Source organism: Schistocerca gregaria, chromosome 4 (assembly GCF_023897955.1).
Source record: "Schistocerca gregaria isolate iqSchGreg1 chromosome 4, iqSchGreg1.2, whole genome shotgun sequence".
In the NCBI taxonomy this organism is placed as follows: domain Eukaryota; kingdom Metazoa; phylum Arthropoda; class Insecta; order Orthoptera; family Acrididae; genus Schistocerca; species Schistocerca gregaria.
This window is the reverse complement of record NC_064923.1, coordinates 196333359-196358783: the sequence shown is the minus strand read 5'-3', so window position 1 is coordinate 196358783 and position 25425 is coordinate 196333359. Positions and strand designations below refer to the sequence as shown.

The window sequence follows — 25425 nt, the reverse complement described above, 5'->3', positions numbered from 1 at the left end:
GTATTTATCCCTGCATATTCCAAAAATGACAGAAGAGACAACACACCCTACAGACAAGCAATACAAAGTTTGCCATATCTCACACAAGTGACAAGACTGAATATTTTATGTATTGTAAACAAGTCAGTACTACAATGATCCACAGAATCTACACTGGCTGGGTGTAAAGTGAGTTCTTAGGTATCTTCAGGTAAAAAAGGATCTGCAACTATGTTTTGCCAAAGAAAACTCCACAGAAATAACTGGTTATTGTGACAAGGGACTAGGCCAGTGTCCCAACAGATAGGAGGCCCTGTCTGGATAAATTTCTCAATTCCAAAAAGGTAGCAGTGCACAGAATTTATGGAAATAGTGAATTATATAACTTTCTACGGTGGAGGTGATATACATGCTAAGGTGTCAGTAGCTCATGATGCTCTGTAGCTTCAGCATGCTCTGTACCTTCAGCAGCTACACACTGAAATATAAATTAAAATAATTATCTTTATCAATCACTTTTATTTTCTGCCATAATATATATTGAGAGCTTACATCCTTATCTTCAGGTGGATCAGTGGATTATTATTACATTTTTGTATTCTGGATGTAGCCAGAGGTTTGTTTTGTTTTGTTTTGTGTCTGAATGCCATCCAATAATTTAAATGTATATTTACAGTGTACCTCAGGTTTTTTTCTGCTGGAACAATTCAATTCAATTCAATTTTTATTATCACATAACATGCCTTATACAGTCAAAGATTGTGACATAGGTGACTTGTCAGTTTTACACAATAAACTAATAATATATATGGTGTATCATCTTCAATGAGGTATTTTAATTACAATTATAATCTTCTACACTATAGTAACATTTGTCTTTCAGATATTTTTCCAGGTCTCTTTTGGTACCTTTTACATTTGGGTCATCCATATCTTTCCATATTTTATTTACAAATTTTATGCCCATATAGTATGGGGTTTCTCATATGATTTTAAATGGTGGGTAGGTAACATGTAGCTCGTTCTATATCTAGTATCATATTGATGCAAGAAGAAGTTGCCCTCAAAAAGTTGTGGGTTTCTTTTCGTGAAAGTGAGAGTTTCGTAGATGTATATGCTTGGAATGCTCATTAGATCTAGTTTTACAAATAAAGGTTTGCAATGTTGCTTTGGTTTTGCTCCCACCATTGCTTGGATGATTCTTTTTTGTAGTCTAAAAGCTCTAAGTAAATTTATTTTTTCAGACCCCCAGAAAATTATACCATACCTAATGACTGAAACAAAATATGCATTATATACAGTTTTTCTTACAGCTAAATCAGTAATACTATACAAGATATTCATAATATATACAAGGCTATTCAGTCGACCCAGTATGTTGTCCACATGGTGACTCCATAACAGCTTTTTATTGACTAACACGCCAAGGAATTTGACACAGTCTGCTGTCTAATTTTTTGTCCATATATCTTATTTCACTTATAGACTGTGCAGATTGTTGTGGTAAAATGAACAATTTCTGTTTTTGTAAAATTTAATGTCAAGTTATTGTTTTTGACCCATGCCTCCACTTCCCCAAGTATTTTTTCAATATGACAAATTAGGTCTACCTCATTTTTACAACAGACTACAGCTGTTGAGTCATATGCATAGAGGATAGTATCAGACTGGACCTGACATGACATATCATTAATATGTTACAGAAAAAGCAGTGGCCCTAATATTGAACCTTGTGGAACACCTAATTGAGTGGTGTGTGTGTGTTTTTTTTTTTTTTTTTTTTTTTTTTTTTTTTTTTTTTTTTTTTTTTTTTTTTTCCCCCCAGCCAGAGAGAAATTTCTTGCGTTTGATGTTAATAAGTACTCTTTGTTTTCTGTTTGCCAAGTATGATGACATCCAGCTAAGAGATTTGCCTTGAAAACCAAAGCGTGCCAATTTTTGGGGAAGCAAGTCATGATTTACTGTGTCGAAGGCTTTGGACATGTCACAAAAGATGCCTGACACATACATTCTATCATCAAGACATCTGTTGATTTTTGTGACTAATTCATTTATTGCATGGATTGTGCTGCGGCCTTTTCTGAAACCATATTGATTGCCTAAGATAATTCTGTTAGATGAATTGTGATTTTCAATTTGATCAAATGCAGCTCTTTCAAATATTTTTGAGAAAATTGGTAACAGTGAGATTGGCCTATAGTTGCCCAATTCATTTTGTTTGCTTTTTTTATGTATGGGCCGAACTTCTGCATATTTTAATTGATCTGGAAAACATCCCTCATCAAAAGATTGGTTGATTATGAAATACAGTGGATATGCAATACTGAGATGGACTATTTTTATTATTTCAGTGGGGACCTCATCCCACCCTGCAGATTTTGAATTTTTTAGGGACATTATGATTTTGATGACATCTGAGATCGAAACATGAGAAAACTTAAAACATGGGCAATTGCTATCTGTCATATTAGGCTTTGTTTTTGGTGGTGAACAGTCACCAAATTTGTTACAGTTTATGAAAAAGTCATTGAATGATTCACAAATGTCACTGGGTTCTGTAACAGCTCTACCATTTATCACTATTTTAGAAGGGCATTTTCTCTCTGCCAACTTCACTTCTTATACGAGGTGCATTCAAGTTCTAAGGCCTCCGATTTTTTTTCTCCGGACTGGAAAGAGATAGAAACATGCGCATTGTTTTAAAATGAGGCCACATTCATTGTCAATATGTCCCAGGCATGGCAGCACCGTAAGGCAGATGGAATTTTATCGCCAGTGGCGAGAATGAGAACTGTTTAAATACTTAAAATGGCGATGTTTTCCTTACTTGAACAGCGTGCAATCATTCGTTTTCTGAATTTGCGTGGTGTGAAACCAATTGAAATTCATCGACAGTTGAAGGAGACATGTGGTGATGGAGTTATTGATGTGTCGAAAGTGCGTTCGTGGGTGCGACAGTTTAATGAAGGCAGAACATCGTGTGACAGCAAACCGAAACAACCTTGCGCTTGCACACGACATGATCGAGAAAGTGGAGAGAATTGTTTTGGGGGATCGCCGAATGACTGTTGAACAGATCGCCTCCAGAGTTGGCATTTCTGTGGGTTCTGTGCACACAATCCTGCATGACGACCTGAAAATGCGAAAAGTGTCATCCAGGTGGTTGCCATGAATGCTGATGGACGACCACATGGCTGCCCGTGTGGCATGTTGCCAAGCAATGTTGACATGCAACAAAATCATGAATGGGACTTTCTTTTTGTCGGTTGTGACAATGGATGAGACGAGGATGCCATTTTTCAATCCAGAAACAAAGCGCCAGTCAGCTCAATGGAAGCACCGCCACCAAAAAAATTTCGGGTAACCGCTAGTGCTGAAAAAATGATGGTGTCCATGTTCTGGGACAGCGAGGACGTAATCCTTACCCATTGCGTTCCAAAGGGCACTACGGTAACAGGTGCATCCTACGAAAATGTTTTGAAGAACAAATTCCTTCCTGCACTGCAACAAAAATGTTCAGGAAGGGCTGCGCGTGTGTTGTTTCTCCTAGGCAACGCACCCACACATCGAGCTAACGTTACGCAACAGTTTCTTCGTGATAACAACTTTGAAGTGATTCCTCATGCTCCCTACTCACCTGACCTGGCTCCTAGTGACTTTTGCCTTTTTCCAACATTGAAAGACACACTCCGTGGCCGCACATTCACCAGCCGTGCTGCTATTGCCCAGCGATTTTCCAGTGGTCAAAACAGACTCCTAAAGAAGCCTTCGCCGCTGCCAAGGCTCTGAGCACTATGCGACTTAACTTCTGAGGTCATCAGTCGCCTAGAACTTAGAACTAATTAAACCTAACTAACCTAAGGACATCACACACATCCATGCCCGAGGCAGGATTCGAACCTGCGACCGTGCCGGTCGCGCGATTCCGGACTGAGCGCCTTAACCGCGAGACCACCGCGGCCGGCCGCTGCCAAGGAATCGTGGCGTCAGTGTTGTGAAAAATGTGTATGTCTGCAGGGCGATTACACTGAGAAGTAACGCCAGTTTCATCGATTTCGGGTGAGTAGTTAATTAGAAAAAAAATCGGAGGCCTTAGAACTTGAATGCACATTGTAACAGACCAAACAGCTTTTGATTTGTTTTTCAAAATGAAGTTCAAAACAGACAATTGGGAATCACAGAAACAAAAATGTAATGTTATGTATTAATAGCCATTGTAAAATTTTATGAGAGAAAATAAAATTATTTAACAAAGATAATTGTTTTAATTTCTCTTTTGTAATATAAACAGTCAGAATTTCAAAATCACAGCCCAACATCACAGACAAATTCTTTACATTGTTCCTTTAGTCAGTCTGTCAGACACCATGTCACATCCTTTGACAAACACAAATTTGATATATGACTTTGTAACAGTTACACTGAACTCTGTCATTCAGGACAATTGAAAAAACACAATGGAGCTGGCATCTAAAAACTGAGGGCGAAATAACAGTTAGCCCTCTGCACTTTAGAGAGAATGTTACACAGTCACAAATCAAATTTGCGTTCATCGAAGAATGTGATGTGGTGGCTGACAGACTGACTGAAGGAACAATGTACAGACATCGTCTTTATTGTGCCTGTAAGGATGTTACATATTAGAATGCAATCATTGTACTCCAATTAAAATTACTTTGTGATTGCTGGTGCACAGCCAGCCACAGTTCACAAGTTGCTGCATGTACCTACAAAACAGGCAACAAAGGGAGCATGCGGTGCTCAAGAAAGGACTATGACTGACATTTGTGGCAGGAACCACCTGCCAGCCAATCACACAGCCAGCTAGTCTCACAGTAATTTTATCAGAATATGTATGCTCCCACAGTCTCATCAAATTGTGGAGGTAGATATGAATATTCATTGACTGGGAGATTATGTTCACTGTGATGTGTAATCTTTGGAGTAGTTAATTTCCTTCAGTTGTGATGGCTGCTGATGCTATTATCTCAGTTAGCACCAATATAATAAATTTTGTTTTTATAACACTAGCTTATGAAAATCATATCAGAAACTGTTATTCTCTATTTTGGTTACCCAGACATGTTTTACCACTCATGTACCATCTTCTTTAGGTTTCTTTTAATTTATGTAGCAATATTATACAATCTCAAATACAATCATTTCAGGCCTAAACTAGTGATACCAAAACAGCTGCATATTTATTAGTTTAGCATACCACGATAATATTCAAAGGCACAAAATAAGCAGAGACTGTATTAAATTGCAACCCACAAATAAAGTTGGACAGGCACAGACACACGTGGGGGGGGGGGGGGGGGGGGTTTGGATGGCTGGATAGAGAGAGAGAGAGAGAGAGAGAGAGAGAGAGAGAGAGAGAGAGAGAGAGAGAGAGAGAGAGAGAGAGAGAGAGAGAGAGGGGGGTTGTTTATTTTGCTTTGCAGGAAGAGGACTTACTAAACACAACATTTAGCTTCTGGAAAGCCAAATGTAAATTTTACTCTTATGTACAGGCACAGAAAACCACCAGTGTTCACAAGGACTATGTTCTGAATGAAAAGCCTGGAGCATTTGTAAAAACTAAAAAAGATTGTAAAAGAAGATACAAACAGTGAAACTACAAATGTTTGACTTTCTTGTTCATATTAAAGAAGAATTACTTTGAGAAGACTATAAAATTATGAGACAAAATTCCTGGCTAGTACCTACCTCTAAGGACCACCACACACGTTCTGGTATACTTGTCAGGTAAAACTGTACAGGTAAACAGGAACGTGTGTGCCAGCTGTTGCAGGCCAAACTGTATAGGTGTATCGACCTGCGCAGGTGACCAGAGAAGAATCAAAATTCAATTCATTCTACCTGCACGGGCGTGTCGACTTGAGCGTGTGTGTCACTCCAGCACCCTTGTACAAGTTTTTGATTAGCTGGGGAGCCCCCTGAGTAGACAGCATCAGTTGTCTTTGTATTTACGTGTACAACAGTGTTAACTAGTGACTACATGCGCAGTAGTGCTCATCTCTTGTGATCAACATGTCAAATCGATAATGGAGCCCAGTGATAGAAGAGTTTATTGAAACATATAGATTGGAACCTTGCCTGTGGCAGGTGAAATGTAAAGAGTACCACAACATGCAGTTTATGAAAGACTTGTAATTAAATTAAAGTAGTCAGAATCCGATGCTACAAAGCAATCTGTAGTTTAAAAAATAAATAATTTAAGAAGTAATGTACATAAAGAGAAGAAGAAATGGGAGATGTCACTGAAATCTGGAGCTTCAACAGACAACGTCTACATATCAAAATTGTGGTACTTAGATTTGTTCAATTTTCTTGGCAATCGAGATACTCCTGGTACATCTCTGTCAAACCTGGATGACGAGGGTGGATGTGAGACTGATGAAGTAAGTACTCAGACTATTTATAATTCTCATATAATTTAATTAAACTACATTTTGTACTTACAAATAGAAAGTTTATATTTGGAGTCAACATTTTTTATTAATTAATACAAAATATTTTGAACTGTATGAATTAATAACTCACTAAGACCAAACTACTTCTTTTAGTCTATTTTTTTGTTTTGATGACTCCTATTGTCTTGCCATGGAACTTTGCCTTCATTCATGAAGTTTGAAGTGAACTCATTTTTAAGATGTTTAGCAGCAGACGTAATGTTCCTGTGGTTCAGATGTTTCAGTGTGGTCATATATGATTCTGAGATACCCAAACCTGTAATGGCAGTAGTTCCATCACACGTCTCCTAATAGGTACTATTTGGAGGTGCATTAAAGCTAGGATGTTGTTACATCAAAAAATTATGCAATGCACATGTTGCCATCACCACTTTTATTACATTCTCTGGTTCCAAATTGATTTGAGTATGGAATATATGAAATCTGGATGCATTTATTCCAAAACAATTTTCAACAGTGTGTCTTCCTCTCAAAATGTGGTATTTGTAAATTTCTTTACTAGCTGAATCTAGTTGCACTTGTCGAAAAGGCTTCATAATATTAAGTGTTAGAGGAAATGCGTCATCAGCCACAAAAATGTAAGGAACGTTTTCAAAATTTTCTGTAACACTGCATGGCTTAGGAAGTTTGAACTCATTACTCTCTAACTTTTCATAAAATGTGGTATTCTGAGGAATGCCTCCACCAGTAACGCGTCCATTAGTTCCAAAATCCACTAACAGGAACCGATAGTTACCTTCTACTATTGCAAGAAGTACCATACTGTGCCTGGCTTTGTAGCTGAAGTAAAAATATCTGGAATTTGCTGGGGAAACTACGTCTATGTATATACCATTCACGGCACCAAGACAATGTGGGAAAGTCCATCTGTCTTCAAATGCTTTAGAATAATAACTTTCCATTTCTCAGCAGTCAGGAAACTGAAACAACAGCAAATTAATAGTATTTTTTCACACTGTGAATGTATAGCAATGATGACTGCAACAGGCTTTATAAATTTCCTTTTACAAGCAAAATAAAAATAACATTTAAAATAGCACAAAACCAATGCTTGTTTAAAAAGCTGGGTTATGAAGAAAATATGAAATAGAATTTTGAAATACTACAGTAAAACTATTTGTTTAATATATTTTTAAATTAGTTTTGTGTTATTTTTATCTTATTTTTAATTATATTCTTGATGTAAACAATAAAGCTAGGGTAAATGACTTTTAGGGTCTAATAATATGCTTCCTTCAGAATAACATTGAGAATGCTGTCCCACAAACACCCAACATTGAAGAATCCTCAGAGAAAAATAAGTGTCCTCAAAATTCCAAAACACTCCCAGATCACAACCTAATTTGCCCCTTGATGACAGGTATGATCAATTGGGAAAATCTATTGCAATGAGAATGAGGACAATGAAAAATACTAGCATTTGATTGTTAAAAAAAGAATCATTGACCTCCTGCATGGCCTGCCGCTGTGGCCGAGCAGCTCTAGGCGCTTCAGTCACGAACTGTGCGACTGCTACGGTCGCAGGTTCGAATCCTGCCTCGGGCATGGATATGTGTGATGTCCTTAGGTTAGTTAGGTTTAAGTAGTTCTAAGTTCTAGGGGACTGATGATCTCAGATATTAAGTCCCACAGCGCTCAGGGCCATTTGAACCTCCTGTATGAAGCTGAAATGGGAATGCTTAAAGTGCAAATGAGTTCATACACCTCTGAATATCAAAGCAGTCCCAGCTCGAGTCCTAAAGCAGCTGCTTCATATGATCACTTTACTCAGCAAACAGTGCCTGTTGGATTTGTAACCTATGAAGAACTTCCACTTCCACTCTCACCTTGTACTTTCTTAGCTACCTTTAATAATATTTGATTTTTGAGGCACTTTTAATTTTTCTATGGCCTTAATTGATGAATACTACCAAATTTTCAATTGGTTTTCTAATTTCATGTGTTGTTAATTATTATGCCTCAGTTAAAATTTTGTCTTTGAATAGTAAAAAAGAGTTCTAAGAATAAAAAAAAGTGTGTATTTATTATACATACATACCAGATACACTCCTTTCATTATATTGTAGATGGTGTCATATGTCTCTGGAATTATTTTGCCAAGAGCAAGGGGTGGTATTACAGCAAAATATTTGAGACATTCGTACCATCTATCCATTGCAAGAAACCTCAGAGTAGCTGTCAGTCTTTCATGGGCAGAAATAGAAGTTTTCATACCTGTATTTTTCATTTGTATTAAAGGAGTCACAAGCGACAATATTTTTTGGTAGCATCTTCATTCGTCCGCAAATAATTACAGTAATCTAAACATAATTATTTTACTAATCTCATATGAGTGTATTCATTTCTCTTTGTCTGCCATTCTGTACACCACATTTTTTGTTTTTGCTTCTTTTTACACTTCATGGCCACTAACAAACTGACTAACACGATTGTGCCATCTTCTTGCCTGCTCCCCATTTCTCAATTGACTGAGTTAAAATCATCCAGTTTACCATAGCATGTGTGTGCCCCACCCTGTACAGATATATATTTCCTGTGAAGGTTTACCTGACAGGTAATACTGGAATGTGTGGCAGGCCTAGGAGAGATGTCAGTACTGTCAATACACACAAGTAAAAGCACATAGACTACCCTTGTTTTGGTGCTAATAGTTCTCTCCTAAAGAAAAAGACATGTCTATATTGGGGAAGGTTAGGTCACTCTGACACCAGGATGAGAAGGACCCACCTGCTGTGCCCAACCTTGATTGTGTTACTTCTTCTTCAGTTATTTTCTTGCTTTCATATGCTATATCTCATCATCTTCTGCACTGAGATCTTAAGGTGTGCCGTCCTCCTTTACAATGGGCTTTTTCTCTACACCATCTCTGAATAGCATGTTGTTGCGAAAAAAGCAGAAGTGAATCATAAATTTACAATTTGTAAAAAATTACAAAGCGTAATACATACTACAGAGCAAAATTAAAATTTCTCCAATAAAGTATACAAAACTGCCTTCTTGAGGACACTGCTATTTTGAATGGGTAACAAGTTTGTACTATAAGTAACAGAGTATTAACTAGTTTCTGCCAGAACTTAGCTCTAATTGCCACTTCTTAACTGTGTAGTCTGAAGTACTGCTTGGAAATTATGAATTCTATCTGTCATAAGTTTCATGAACACTGTGCCTGCAATATTTACTCTCAACAAACAGGAATTAACTCCCATTATGGGATTTGGATCCATTTTGAAGATACTACAAGCAATGTAAGGAACTAAAATAAATGAAGATTACATGTAGTTTAAATGTGTATTTACTATGGAAATGATTCTCAAATATATAATTTAAAGCTAACAATAGGTTAGCTTGGTTACACAGTGCCTGTGTTCACAATCAGTATTTATCAGTAGTTCTACTTATTTTTTAGATGTTTCACTTTGAAATTGTAACAAAAAATTAATAAATATGGCTTCTGGAGAAAAACTAAAAAGTGAGCCATTGTAAGCTACGAAATCCACAGTATCACTTGTAATGCATGTTGTCATATGTGAACCCTTATTTTATTTTGCTGTGTCAACAAAAAGATCCAAAGGTAATTTAAATTAATCGATGGGGGCCAAAACAGTGTAAGATTCCACAGAATGCTACACACTTCACCCAAAATAAGTCTAATTTTCGTACAGCTTTGGATAGTGTTTAAATAATGAGGGAAATATACTCATCACAAATCCATAGTAATAACTAATATCCACAATAACAATGAAATGATACACTTCAAAATTATGTTAAAAGTTACAATGGTAATACATTATGTGTTTTCAAATAGAAACATAAAGACATCTCTTCAAGCAATTAACTTCATTAATAAATTAATATTTTATAGACAACAACATAAACAGAAAATAGAACATCAAAAGTAAGCTTACAATACTCCGGCTAATTCACACAAAGATAGGAAGTTTAATACTAAAATGAAATAAACATTATTAGATACAGAAAATAGCCATTTAAAGTGGAACAAAATTTGACAAATTATACATACAATCTTCACACGATACCCAGAACTACACCAATATCTCCATCAATAAGAATTTTCAAAATGTCACATGCTATGCTACAATGCAACGTTTTGAGATTCCATACAATCAATGCAAGCTGCCTAAATGCTGACATATAATTTTACACAAGCATGTGGGCAGTAGATACTGAATAATTTTAGGAAAAAATGGGCACAAAATAGCAAACATTCCCAAGAGAGCCACCATGTGTTTACCAGTGTTACGGGCTGAAATTAATATCATTGACATCAGGTAAGTACATGTTGTACTGCACCTAATCCTCCACATCCAACAAAAGACATTTCAAATTTAAGTCTTAGTCCAGCACATGGTTCAATCTGTCACAAATGCTCAGTACAGCAATTACTCCTTTAATGAGTAAGATATTCCACTACAGAACTGCTACGGAATTAGCCTTGAGAAACACAAAATGAAATTTAAAATATAATACAAAAAATGAATTTGAAAAGCATACTTGAAACTAAAAATAAAAGGTTTATTTTCGAGTTTCTTACTGTTACACAAAATCACTCTTGTTTTGCTTAAACATTCTTTCACAAAATGATGAAACAAATCAGCTCACGGACAAATAAAATAACAGCCACAAGCTTGTAATGCTTCTTAAACAGAAACTGAAGTGCAACAATCTAAGTACCAACAAACACAATATTTAATTCCTACGTAAGTTAAACATTGTACTTAAGATCTGTTACTTATCATGAATGCACACACATATGCAATTAAAAATATCTGAAAATATGTATATTCTTGTGTTAAGGACATGAAGAATTTGCAGTGACTGGATATCACAGCATAAGAGGCAGCAACATGCACTGCCTTTCATCTCAGGAAGTCACATTTCCACAGCTGAGGAGAGGAAGGAAAAAAAAAAATGGGTATTCTAAAGATTTAACGGAGTTTCATTTTTACAGATATGATATACTTAATGTTCTAGTGCAACCCCACATTTCAAACATAAATTAGGTAGCACTGTACAGGGGCATCTACACTCTGACTGAAAAATGACCCACTCAAATATAAACTTAGTAAAAAATGTGAATAACATAATTCAGTTTCAAGTGTGATACAGCTTAATGAACAACAGCAGTGAAAACTCTAGGAGCACATGAAATGACTACCTCTCTTACTGCAACAGAACAGCTTCTAGAACATGTCTTCTGAAGGAAATAGTGTATTACGGAAAATATCGACCTATGAGTTAGTACTCTTGTTGTTGACTGAAGTATAAAAGGAACACATGGGATGAAATAAGTCAAGACTAACAAACACTCACACTCTGTGTGTAATATAACTGAAATGATGCCCCATTTTGTACGAAAATTACAGAAGATAGCATTTATGGTTCTATAAGTGTCCATATTCTGTAACCATACAATTTTATTATCTGAAACATCAAACAAAATCGAGAAAAGGCAACCACTCACTTGCAGCTGATTGATGTTTGACACAATTAACTGCTCATAAAATTGCACCATGTGCTTGCAGCTGCCTTTCCTCATTTCCACAATTCGAAATACTGCTATTCTTTAATATCACGTGTTGATGCTGACACTAGGACAGCGCATCCAAATATTCAAATGAATTATGTGCATGACAAATGTTTTAATGTTAATGACATTACCAATGAAATGAGTATTACTAAATAAACAAAGAACTTATGAGATTCTAATATGATAAAAAAGCAAAAAGCAATGACAAAATACTGACAAAACTATGATAAAATAAGACTACTGGCAAGTCTTCTGTGTGTACTAAGTTACACTCAATTAGGCACTTATGGGAAGAACAAGAATGTGCGCATTTCTTTCGACATCCAGTTTTAAAATATAATACGTGATATTACTGTCTTTACTAGTAAACCGTTTGTACATGGAAGTCTAAAAAAGAAAAATATGATCCTTCTTTATCATAAGATTTGATTAGTCTCTTGATACAACATAGGTAAATTGATATGTAAATATAAACGCATCCTCAAAAACAAGGCACTTCATATAGAAACTATGAAAAGTGTATGGTGGAAGGCATATCAACTTTCTATATTGGAGAACTCACCTTCTGAGATCTAAAAATACATGGCAGTGTTTGCAATAAAAATTCTAAAATGCTAAGCAAAATTAGGTAGTTTGTTTCATAAATGTGCTATCAATGGCATACACCTATGGTACAATAAGGCACTATTATCAGACTAGTGATAAACATCACTGACAAGCAGCACCAATAAAGAAGCCGCTTTCTGCAATTATGCTTAGGAAACCTTATGTTTATGTAAAATAAGAAACTGCACTCACTTCTTATATCTCTATCCTCTGTGTCAAATTTGAATAAAAATTAACCCCCCCCCCCCCCCATGTATACACATACAATATTGTGTGTATCAGCCCTTAGCTATTCAGTCCTACTCAAAATTTCTTTGTGATATACTGTGGCACCTTGTTACAATAGAACTGCTGCAAAATAAAAGTCATCTGCATTGCAGCTGTATATCCACTTCCAAATTTGGTGAATATTACATTACCTAGAGCTATGTCATAATTCTGTATTGTCTTCTTGAGTAACTAAAGAACTAAAGTAATTTTGTGACAATTTTTGCTAACATGGTTGTTGTCAATGTATGTTAGATGCTATGCCTTATCAGCACAACCCAGCAACAATGACTGACACAGAAAAGAATCTGCCACTGTTCACAAAGTAATTCTGAATAGGGTGTACACTTGAACATGTGCTGTAAAACAGACAATGTGCCAATTATCGTTTCATTTTATCAAGAATAGGCAAAACCATATCAAAGGTTGGCCTCTTCCCTGGATCTTCATTCATACATATTCTAATCAATTTAGCTAGATGTGATGAAATTCCTGGTGGGATACTGATACGCAAACCTTCCAAAGCAATCTGAAACAAAGTAAAAATAAAATTCTACATTATTGCTCAAAACAAACTTTTGAAATTAGCCTTAATATCTTGGTTATCATTGTGCAAATAAGAGATAAAACACGTGAACCACAACAAAGTGTAAAAACAAAATAATATCTGTAAAACTGTAGTATGTAGCTTTGATTAACATGTACTATTACTTGCAGATCATATCCACTGAAAAACCAATTTCAAATAATGTAACCAAAAATACATGACAGAAAAGAATAATATAAGACTACAGTAGAACTCATCAACAAAGTAAATCCTTAACTGTGTATGCTGGTGTAGGGGCAAAGAGGAAAATGAATTACAAAATTCAGTCAGCACTTTCAGTAGCTATCACTATGTACTGGATATGTGAGAATTATTGTAATACGAAACCTTCTCAATTGTTTTGAACTGTAATAGCCTAGAACAAAATAGTCTATGAGGCAAATTGATAGGTAAAAAGAATGTGAAATGATCCTGAACAAAACATGGGTATGTGAGCAAAGGACCAAGAGAGACAACATTATACTAAAAAGGCAGTACGTGAACCAACACCTGTCAACACTTAGAAATGCTGCAACAACAGGTGAACCTTTTTTAACAAGTCTGTGATGATGTGTAATCACTTCAGGGAAAACATTATGTTCTGCTGGGTTTTTGAGTTTGATATGGTTACGGCGACTAAAATATGACAAGTCTACTCTCATGTCAAGGCGTATTGGAGAGATTCATAGCAAGCTGTCAAAGCCTGCACACTCCTGGCCCATACATTTGTTCTGATAAGCAGTTGCTCCATTCATGTGTAGCTGTCAGTTAACTCAGTTCAAGGGTTCAAAACCTGACAAGTATGAGTAGAAATGCTGGATGACTGTCAGTACACATTCCAAATATATACTAAATGTTTTCCCATGCATTGGTAAATATGAAACTCGTCCTAGTAGTGAACATCTTAATGAATTTGTAGTGAATAAAGTAATAGGTAAAGATCTAAATAAAGGAGGGAATGTTAATTCCGACAACTTCTTCACCTCACTTCACTAGCATGACATCTGGAAAAAACCAAACAAGCTTGCTTGCTTGGTACAACGAACAAAATCAGAATTGAAGTGCCTGAGTGCATGAAGAAATCTCGCAAGGTCCTATGTGTAACTTTCAAGAATGCTGATACGATCCACATAGTGTATCAAAGAAATTCACGAAAGAAGTTAATAATTCTGTTCTCTGCATCCAGATTTACAAACTGGGACTGTCATGAGGTCAGAGCCTGACACAGTGTCACTGTAGAATGAAACTAAGTGAGGAGTAGATATTATTGCCCATATGACCGGCAAGTACTCAATGAAATTGTGTGAAGACAATGGTTTGTTGATGTTTTTTTAATATTCTAGATATTGCAAGCATGAATGCTTGAGTAATCTACAAACCAATAAGAAACCTTCTTACGCTCATAGTGGAAACTGCCGAAGATTACACAGAAATGAGATGTAGGAGGAAGTCATTGTCAATGCCAGGTGCAAAAATCTCACAAAGAAAGGTTCATATGAGCGAGCAACATGTGACAAACCAGTTGGCAAGGAATGTGTTGTTACTGTTTTCTATGGCTGTGCATACTGCAAAGCTCAGTCTACAGAGGACAGTGATCGATAGGTACCTAAAAACAATATATTTACGCAAATAGCTGCAATTTTTACCTTTAGATAATGTTTATCAAGGTGTAGACCTATATTAGACTATGACAACATATTGATTGTAAATCATCTGTTCATGCTTACTTGTAAAAAATATCAATTTGTACTGAAGACTTTTTTACTTGGTTGTATTTCTTTAATTTCTCATTTACTCACAGTATTACAAAACATATTCAAGTCTCTGCATATTTGAGTTGACTTGAACACAAATTGTGAAAATATTCAATTCTTATTTTTTATTACTCTTATTATTATTATTTTATTACTACTACTACTCCTCCTGCTGCTAACACTACTATTAATTTTTTTTTTTTTGGTAAAAGATTAATACATTGTCTCCAAGACAGAAGTCAGCTGTATTGCCCAACTCTATTGCTGTAATACCGTCAGACACAATGGTCCACTGCTTTCTATTAGGTTGGTGGTTTATTTGAAAGCACATTAGATTTGTTTTACTACGGTTTAAAGCTTAGTCAAGTACATTGGAAGTAATTTTTCAGAACATGTAAGAACCCAGAACAATTCTGTGCCAGATGATTCCTCAGGTCCTCAGCAAACAACAATCTGCATAGTTTAGTAATTCGCTATTGTGCACAATGGGTAGATCATTTATGTATAATATGAGTAATTGAATCCACAGAACTGATCATTGGTGTACACCATACTTTACAAGAGCTCAAATAGAGCTGTACTTATTAAATGTGTTAGCTTTTTATTGCTTGATTTTTAGAAGCATATGTCAGTTATCTAGGTATGACTAAGAGACTTTAAGTTGTTTCTCTACGCTGTTAATGTTCCAGTTTAATAAGTAGCAGTTCATATGAATATGAAAAATCTAAAAACAAATGTGCCACTCTTTATCTGTTCTCTAATTTCATTAATATTCTATGTATAAGATCACATATGAAAGATAATGTAGATGAACCTTTCCTAAACATGTTGTACCGGTTGTTCATACATTTTTGTATTTCCTGCTCTGCCGACCACAAGAGGGAATTATCACCTGCGGGGAAGGTTCGGAACATTGAACCCTGAGGTTGGTGTGGCGCATGCAGTGAAGGGCGAGTGAGGCATGTGGGTCTCAGCAGTGATATGCACAGAACAGGAGGTTGTGGGTAGCAAACTGGAGAGCTGTTTCTGAAAGCCAAGAGTCGACACTGTTGGACGCTGGTGCTTCGACTGCGTGTGTCTGACGAAATTTTGTGCAGGAGAGCACAAGAGTGGACAGCACAATTTGTGGCAATTGTCTAAAAAATGTGGGGAATATCATGTGTTCAGCAGCAGTCATTCATAAGGTACGATATTATGACTGCACTCTGCTTCTTAATTGGTGTGTACTGCGACAGAATCACTCATCGAATGGGGGATGCTGACTGAAGTTATAGTTTGAATTTGGTTAGTCTTGTCAGTTTGACTTGTCAACTGTATTTAAACTTACTTCATCATATTGTTTTTAATATTCTGTGAGCTGCTACAGTGATTCAGACATTGTGCTTACACTGTGTTTTACCTTCAACATGAACTGCTAGAATGTCATTTCACTTTAGCTAACGCATGCATCCTTTGATCATACAGTAACATAAACATTCGATTGGCCAACACTGAATTACTACGAGTGAACGAGGTATTTGGCAAAGAAGTAAAGCCCCCTAAGGTAGTTTTAGCTTAACTATAATATGATTCATTTTGTAAATTTTTAATGTGACTGAATTTACTTGATATGTAATTAATGTATTACATCAGTTGTGAGTATCAGAAGTTGCTCCTTATCATGGTTAAAGTTATGATTGTTTGATATTAACAAGTGCTCTGATACACATTTGATTTAACATTATTTGGATTTGTTTTGAATTAAGATATACACTAAGGGGGCCACACCCTTTGGAAGGTTAGAATCTGTTTAAATAGGTTAATGTAGAACCCATGTCCAAGTAGCAGAAACATCTATAAATCCAATAGTGTTCTACCAGATACAACAGCTTTGGGATTTGGTACGCGTTCTCTTCATAAAGCTTCTACTATTTAAAAAAATAATAATAATTCTTTGATAAAATTGCTTTTGGGTCAAAATAGTCTGTTTGTATTCACAGAAAACTTTATGAAGCCAAAGAGTTTTTCTGCACAGTAAATAAAATACAGCTCGGTGATGTTCTTAAATAAATGTGTAAATTTTGTATAAGTGCAGCCTGTGTGTGAATTGGGCCAGCTCCTTATCACCTGCCTTGTGTTCCCTTTTGATGTCAAATTGATTTATAGTAGGGTAACACTGTGAATTTTAATTCAAACTGAAAGCTGTGTAAACTTTCACTGAATGGGTGAACTAGAGTGGGAATGAGTTAGTGTTCACATCTTTTAAAATAATGGAGACTTTTCATCTCATCCACTAGAGATTCTATTCTGCATTTGTTTATCACACACACACACACACACACACACACACACACACACATACTGTTCAAATAGGCCTTGAAGCCCCAATTGTACCGACCAGCTGCCATGTCATCCTCAGCCCTTAAGCGTAACCGGATGTGGATATGGATGGGAGCATGTGGTCAACACACTGCTCTTCCAGCTGTTGTAAAGTTTTTGTGACTGATGTGCAACTACTTCGCAATCAAGTAGCTCCTCGATTGTCATTTTATGTGTAAACACTGTTTTTTTGTACCTGAAAAGGAGTTCTATAGCAAACATAATCGAAGTTCATACTGATCTACCAGAATTTATAAAATGGCACTACAAATGTTGCCCTCCATATGTATATCTACAATATTCCCACTTTACAGTGGCTACTCAGACTTGGAAAAAATGCTCCAAGAATTCCAGGTGTGAGGATGAAGATGGTGTCAAGAAGCTCTTGATAAATTAACGGTGAGCCAGGCAGTGCAGGTGCATACCACATGATGACTTTTTTTTCCTTTTAGCTGAGCAATATACCACTCAGAAGCAGTTTTTAAACACCAATAATTTATGTAGAATGATATTCACATAGTTAACACAATTTGAGATATTAAGTATTTTAAATTTTGTGATTTATAAAACAGAATAAAATTCAATTTCAATGCCAGGTTAAAAATGCAGATTGCCCTGAAGTTTTATGAAATTCCCTGAGATTTGCCAGATTTTTCCAAGTAAAATTCCCTGAGAATTCCCACATTCCCACTCAGCACTTTCACTCTTTGAGCGTTGCCAGTGCTAAGCTTTGGTTTTCTGCTGAGTCTCTCACTTGCACAGTTTCCTACAGATATGCTAATGTTCTTTGAATTTATTACTTTTTGTTCTTGTGCAGTTTCTTTTGTACACACAGGATGAATCATCTAAAACTTGCACCGCGATAATGGAAAGTGCTACTGATATGCAGTTGCAGTTGTCACAGAATGGATTATTAGTTGGGGTTCTAATTGTTAGCCAATTAACAGATTGTAATAATACTTTGAAAGTGTATTTTTTGTGCCTATTGCCCTTAACAAACCAAAAGTAGGCTAAATTAGAGTGTGAGTGGTGCCTATTGCAGGAGTCTAGTGGGAGTCATTTATGAAATTTCATATTTAAAATGTTCCCACACTGACACTTGCACAATACCTGTGGTAGTACACACACACACACACACACACACACACACACACACACACACACACACACACACACACACAGTTGTGTGGATTCTGACAAGTAATGTGGCAACTGACCATCACAGGTTGTGTTCAAAATGACCACCGACAGTGGCTAAATACACTTCGAGTCTGGTATGAAACGACTGCTGCACAAGTGCTAGCATTTTGGTGGAGCTGTCCGAGCAAGCTTCAGTGGCATGTCATTGCATATGGCGTTATTTGTATGTCTTTGTAGACAGTGTCTCTTAGCTTTCCCCACCGAAAAAAGCCTACAGGCATCAAATCTAGGGAACATGCATGCCAAGGTACAGGTCCTCTGTATCCAATCCAATGATTTGGAAACAATTTGTGAGGACATGCTTTAGTACCTCGTGCACTATGTGCTGGACATCCATGAAGCTGGCACCATAGATGCCTCTTAGTCTGCAGAGGAAAATCTTCTAGCATCCGTAGAAGATGGTCTGTTAATAGGCTCCAATACTTATGCGTGTTCAGTGTCCTGACTTTGAAAAACGAGCCTTTGAGCTGATGGTTCACTATCTCACATTGCATGCTTACACTCCATTAATGCTCACGTTCCACTTGACGAAACCAACAGACCAATAATGCATCATTTGGTGATGATTGGTAAATGTGGCTTCATCATTAAACAAGATATTTGTAACATTTAGAAAGTCCTGTCTTAACACCCACGTGCAGACGTTAACATGATTCTCATAATCATTTCCATGCAGCTCTTGATGGGCTTCATGTCTATCTTGGCCACAATAATGCGTTCACTACGCTGTTTGTAGTAGCTTACCAGCACTCCTATTTTTTTTATTCACGAAAGAAGTAAGTACAAAAATGTTCAGGGAAATTTAGGAATACATAAATACGGGTCACTGAGGAATGATACAAACAGGAAGTGCTTGAAAGATAAGAAGAAATGGCTGCATGAAAAAAGTGAAGAAATTGAAAAAGAAATGATTGTTGCAAGGACTGACTCAGCACACAGGAAAGTCAAAACATCCTTCAGTGAAATTAAAAGCAAGGGTGCTACCATTAAAAGTACAATGGGAATTCCACAGTTAAATGCAGAGGAGAGAGCGAATAAGTGGAAAGAGTACATTAAAGGCCTCTATGAGGGGAAGATTTGTCCGATGTGATAGAAGAAGAAACAGAAGTCAATTTAGAAGAGATAGGGGATCCAGTACTGGAATCACAATCTAAAAGAACTCTGGAGGACTTAAGATCAAATAATACAGGTGGGATAGATAACATTCTAGCAGCATTTCTAAAATCATTGGGGGGAGTGGCAACAAAATGACTATTCACATTAGTGAGTAAAGTATGAATGTGGCAACATACCATCTGACTTTCAGAAAAATATCATCCACACAATTCCGAAGACTGCAAGAGCTGACAAATGTTAGAATTATCACACAATCAGCTTAAAAGTTCATGCATCCAAGTTACTGACAGGAATAATATACAAAAGAATGGAAAAGAACATTGAGGATGTGTTAGATGATGATCAGTTTGGTTTTAGGAAAGGTAAAGGCACCAGAGAGGCAATTCTGATATTGTGGTTGACAATGGAGGCAAGGCTAAAGAAAAATCAAGGCAAGTTCATAGGATTCACTGACCTGGAAAAAGCTTTCGACAATGTAAAATGGTGGAAGATGTTCCAAACTCTGAGAAAAACAGGGGTAAGCAATTTGTGCAGGAGCCAAGAGGGAATAATGAAGAGTGGACAACCAAGAATGAAGTGCTCAAATTAAAAAGGTTGTAAAGCAAGGGTGTAGTCCTTCGCTGTTACTGTTCGATCTGTACATCAAAGAAGCAATGATGTAAATAAAGAAAAGTTTAGGAGTGGGGTTAAAATTCAAGGTGGAAGGATATCAATGATACAATTCATTGATGACATTGTTATCCTGATTGAAAGTGAAGAACTGCATGATCCGCTGAATGGAGTGAACAGTCTATTGAGTACAGAATATGGATTGAGAGCAAATCGAACAAGGATGAAAGTAATGACAAGTAGCAAAAATGAGAACAGCGAGAAACTTAACATTGGGATTGATGTCCATGAAGTAGATGACCGAAGGAATTCCACTACCTAGGCAGCAAAATAACCAATCCTGAATGGAGCAAGGAAGACATCAAAAGCAGACTAGCACTGGCTAAAGGGGCATTCCTGGCCAAGAGAAGTCTACTAGTATCAAACATAGGAAATAATTTGAAGAAGAAATTTTGGGAATGTACGTTCGGAGCACAGCACTGCATGGTAGTGAAACATGGACTGTGGGAAAACTGGAACAGATGAGAATCGAAGTATTTGAGATGTAGTGCTACAGACTTATGTTGAAAATTATGTGGACTGATAAGGTAAGGAATGAGGAAGGTTCTGTGCAGAATCAGAGGAAAGGAATACGAGGAAAACACTGACACGGAGGAGGGATAGGGTGATAGGACATCTGTTAAGACATCAGGAAAGGACTTCCATTGTACTACAGGGAGCTGTAGAGGGCAAAAGCTGTGCAGGAAGACAGAGATTGGAACATCATCCAGCAAATAATTGAGGACATAGGTTGCAACTTCTACTGTGAGATGAAGAGGTTGGCACAGGAGAGGAATTCATGGCAAGTAGCATCAAACTAGTGAGAAGAAGGACATTATTCTGTTCCAGAATCCATTTGAGTGTAAACTTGGTGACATACTAGTTGAGATACAGTCGGAGCTTATTGATTTGCTATCAAAGGACTTGTTGAGAAGAACAGAGATGGAAAACTGAATTTTACCACTGCTTATGTGATGCTGAGTTTCCAAAACAGAAGAAATTTGCTGTTGTTATGGCATCAGTATTCAAGAGCAACTTATGTCTGTGAGCAAATATTTGAAAAAAAAAAGAAGAAGAATGTAAAGTCAGCACACAGAATGAGATTGAGTGACGAACATTTGAAAGGAACTCTCTTGATTGGATGCAGCAAAACTGAACAAAACAATTGAAGATATCTTGAGAGCCACAGGTTGGTTTCACAAATCTCACTAACAGTTTCCTACTGCTTAGATTGATAAGATTCGGAAATGTGCACACTAGGTCTGGTGTAACTATTTTTTGTTAACTTCACATTCTTTACTGACTTTTCTGTAAGGAAATATGTTGGTTGTTCTTGTCTTTTGTGCAATCCCTACCACTCACTCATTGATAACACAGAATGCTGAACTTAGTTTCTTGTCTTTTTTCATGGAACTTTTGTTCTGGCCTGTAAGTACTGTACTGAATAATGATGCGACTCTCACTTGTCATTTTGTCAATTATCCAACTCACCGTGAAGAAAGTTTGGTTATCTCTGAGTTAGAGTAACAACTCTTTTCAATATGCTACACTAGAAGGAAATAGTGAACTACAATTCTCAATTTTTTGCTTCACAAAATAAATGATAATATTTAAGAATTTCCCTTTTTGTGTAGTCATGTTTCGTCTATGGTATTAACTAAAAATAGTAACTTTTGAATATAAACAACTTCCTCTTCATTTTGGATGCTGCCTTTAAAATGACACACCAATTGGTGATTTTACATGTGACTGCTTTACAAGGCCTACAAACTTCAAAATTCTGACAATGGGTACGTAATTAGCATATTGGAGCTCAACACTCTATTTAAGGAAAAAAAGTTTGGTTCCCTGAGATACATTAAAAAGGGATTTTACTACGCAATGTTATTTTTTTCTCCATGAGCTGTAACTCCCCTAACACATTTATCTTTAGTTTCCTTTAAACTTGCTCTATATACAGATTAGATAACATGGGGGGGGGGGGGGGCCTTAAGACCACAAAACTAACTCACTCCTTTCTCTACTGCAGCCAATCTTTCATGCCCTTTAAATCTTATAACTACAGCATGGATTTTGTACAAGTTTTAGATAATCTTTCACACTCTGTATTTTATCCCAAGTACCTCCAGAAAATCAATTAGTGCATTCCAGTCAATAGCTTCAAAACCTATTTCTAAATCTACAAATGTTATAAATACGGATATGGGGTCTGCTTTTCTTCAACATATCTTAGAGGATAAATCTAATGATCATCACTGCCTCATGTATACCAACATTTCTACAGAATGCAAATTGATCCTCCCCCATGTCGGCTTCTTCTAGAGTTAATTTATGTTAGTATTTTGCCATACGACTTACTAACAGTACAATGAATGGCATATTCCTATCATATTCTGTGTAAGACCACAAGCCTCTGTCTTCATGTTAATACAGTGCCAAATTTAATGGTTAACCCCAACCCAAAGATAACCACACCCAAGGTCGCACTGAAGATGCTGCAACATGCCAGAAACAGCAAAGTGGACAAATTCATTCAGCGGATATCCAAATTTGGCCCCTGGCCCCACTGTAAGACATCTGGGGTATCATCTGTACTAGGCGGTGACAAATTGTTTCTACTTCCACAGGTGTTATAACAAGCTGTCTCTCAACAACAACAACGACAACAAATGAGTTCACCAACCTACAACCTCTTCCATAGGCTGCAGTAACATGAATTCTTCAGCTCTTCATAGTTGCTATGGGCTAACGCCACAACATTTTGTTCATTCCTCCTAGCAGCAATAGACACCTACACCTGCCTACAATCTCCACTCTACGCCACTACATGGGCTCCTGCCCCTGGCAATGCAGCAATCTCCTCCACACTGTCTTTGCTCCATGTCATTCTTCATGGGTGGCGGACCCAGCAAATCAGGAAACACTGTCCCTGGAAATTTTGCAGCCTGTACTGTCTCCAGCCATGATGAACACTGAGATGTCACACTGCCCTGAGTCGTACTCTCAAGGTTCCCCAACACTGTCATCACCACAAGACAAATCGGTTCAGGATAGAAGGGATGTAATATCTGGTGGCAATACCCACAGCAAAGAGATCAAGAATGATAGCAATGAGGCTGTAAGCTGTGTTCTAAGTGTGCTGTAGTATCCCAGGAGGGTGATTACAGAGGCCAATCCAATCATCTCCAGAATGGCTTAAGACGCTACATGGGGTAATGAAGCAGCAGAGACACCTTTATGGTATCCTATGTCAAGAATTACTAATGTTGATGATAGACCTATTATGAAAACTTTGGCTGTGGACTTGTATTGTGTCTGGTTTTTTATCTGTCTTTACGTGCTATTCTGTTAATGAAAGCAACACAGGTGCAAGATTGGTTTTGTAAAGCATATTCATGTCAATTACATGCTTCCACAAATAAGAAGCAATTATTTTCATTTTAATAAAAAGTATTCGTGGTTCAGAACACATACACAGCATCTGCAACTACAAGTACAGACAGAAAAATCTAATCTCAAGAAGAACAAGCTATGATGTTTTATGTTTGAAGAAAACATTAAATTACTGGAGAGCCAAACAGAATTCTCTCTTTTCCCTTGAAAGTTATGCCTCCAAAATAGCTATGATCAGTAACATAACATTTTGTCACAAAACAAAATCATACGATCCAGTACTTGGCAATTCTGCATTGCGTTATTTGAAGGAAGTTAGTAACATTCGCCAGAACCATCTTACCTTCATACCCACTTCCATTGGTGAGTAATCGGCAAATGGCACTTCCCGAGTTGCTAACTCCCACAGTAAAATTGCATAGCTCCACATATCACAAGCCTCCCAGTTTCTTTCACTTGGTTTCTTCTGCAGTGCTGAAAAATGCAATGTGTTTTTAACATACAGGGATAGCTGTTACAAATTCTAAAAAAAAAAAAAAAAACACCCTTAAAACTTAACCCTTTAATTGCTCTGGACGTGTTAATGCGCGCACCTTTGTACGTGTCCGTGTGTGCTCTAAACGTGTTTACGCGTGCCACCAGTCCTTCTACCTGGTACTCTGAACGTGTCTACGCGTAAACATGTTCGTTTGGAGTACCAGGTAGAAGGACTGGTAGCACACGTAAGCACGTTCAGATCACACAGGGACAGGTACAAAGGCGCACACGTTAACACGTCCAGGGCAATTAAAGGGTTAATAAAGCATTTGAAACTTAGCCTTTTTACAAGAAGTGCAGGGAGAACATTGTACTGTACACTATCAGTAAAGGAGCATTCTAACAATGTAAACTGTGCTAGAAAAAATGATAATTACAAATAATTGAACAATCTGCTGTTCTGCTGTAGCAGAGCCACAACAGGACCCCTGAGCAACAAGAAGAAATGAGATAGATGGATAGAGGAAGAGAGAGATTGAGATTTGATGAGTTCTGTTGTGTCACAGTCTTCATTCAATCAGAAAATTAGTTTCAAGCAGCTCTCCATACTGGTCTATTCTGTGCAAGACTCTTCATCTCTGCATAATTATCACAATCTACACACATTTGAACCTGCTTACTATATCCAATCCCTGGCCTCCCTCTACAATTTTTACCCCACACTTTCTATAGTCAAAGAGATGCCTCAGGATGTGATTTCTCATGTGGTTATACAATGACGTTTATGCAGGTGATCTATCCCTTGTAAAATAATAATAATAATAATAATAATAATAATAATAATAATAATAATGAACACTTCCAGAAACCAAATCAAAAATTAAATTCATAGATGAAATTTCAGAATCATTCTTAGTCAAAACAGGAGTAAACAGTTTTAGACAAAGTAATGAAAGAATGGAAAATGGAAATAAGAAACCAAAACTTTTGGAAGCCAATCAAACTTGGAAGAGGTCA

The 25425-nt window shown here is 36.8% G+C and overlaps 1 protein-coding gene across 1 annotated transcript in view; it reads right to left on the bottom strand.

The window, feature by feature from the left end:
• Window positions 1-9729: 9729 nt before the first annotated feature.
• LOC126266971 (integrin-linked protein kinase) overlaps window positions 9730-25425 on the bottom strand; it is a 53264-nt gene continuing 37568 nt past the window's right edge. Inside the window, exons 8-9 of the mRNA XM_049971699.1 lie at window positions 24275-24405; window positions 9730-13405 (exon numbers count right to left, since the gene is read on the bottom strand). Coding sequence (XP_049827656.1) covers window positions 13259-13405; window positions 24275-24405 — 278 coding nt within the window. The 3' untranslated portion in view covers window positions 9730-13258. The remainder of the gene's footprint in view (window positions 13406-24274; window positions 24406-25425) is intronic.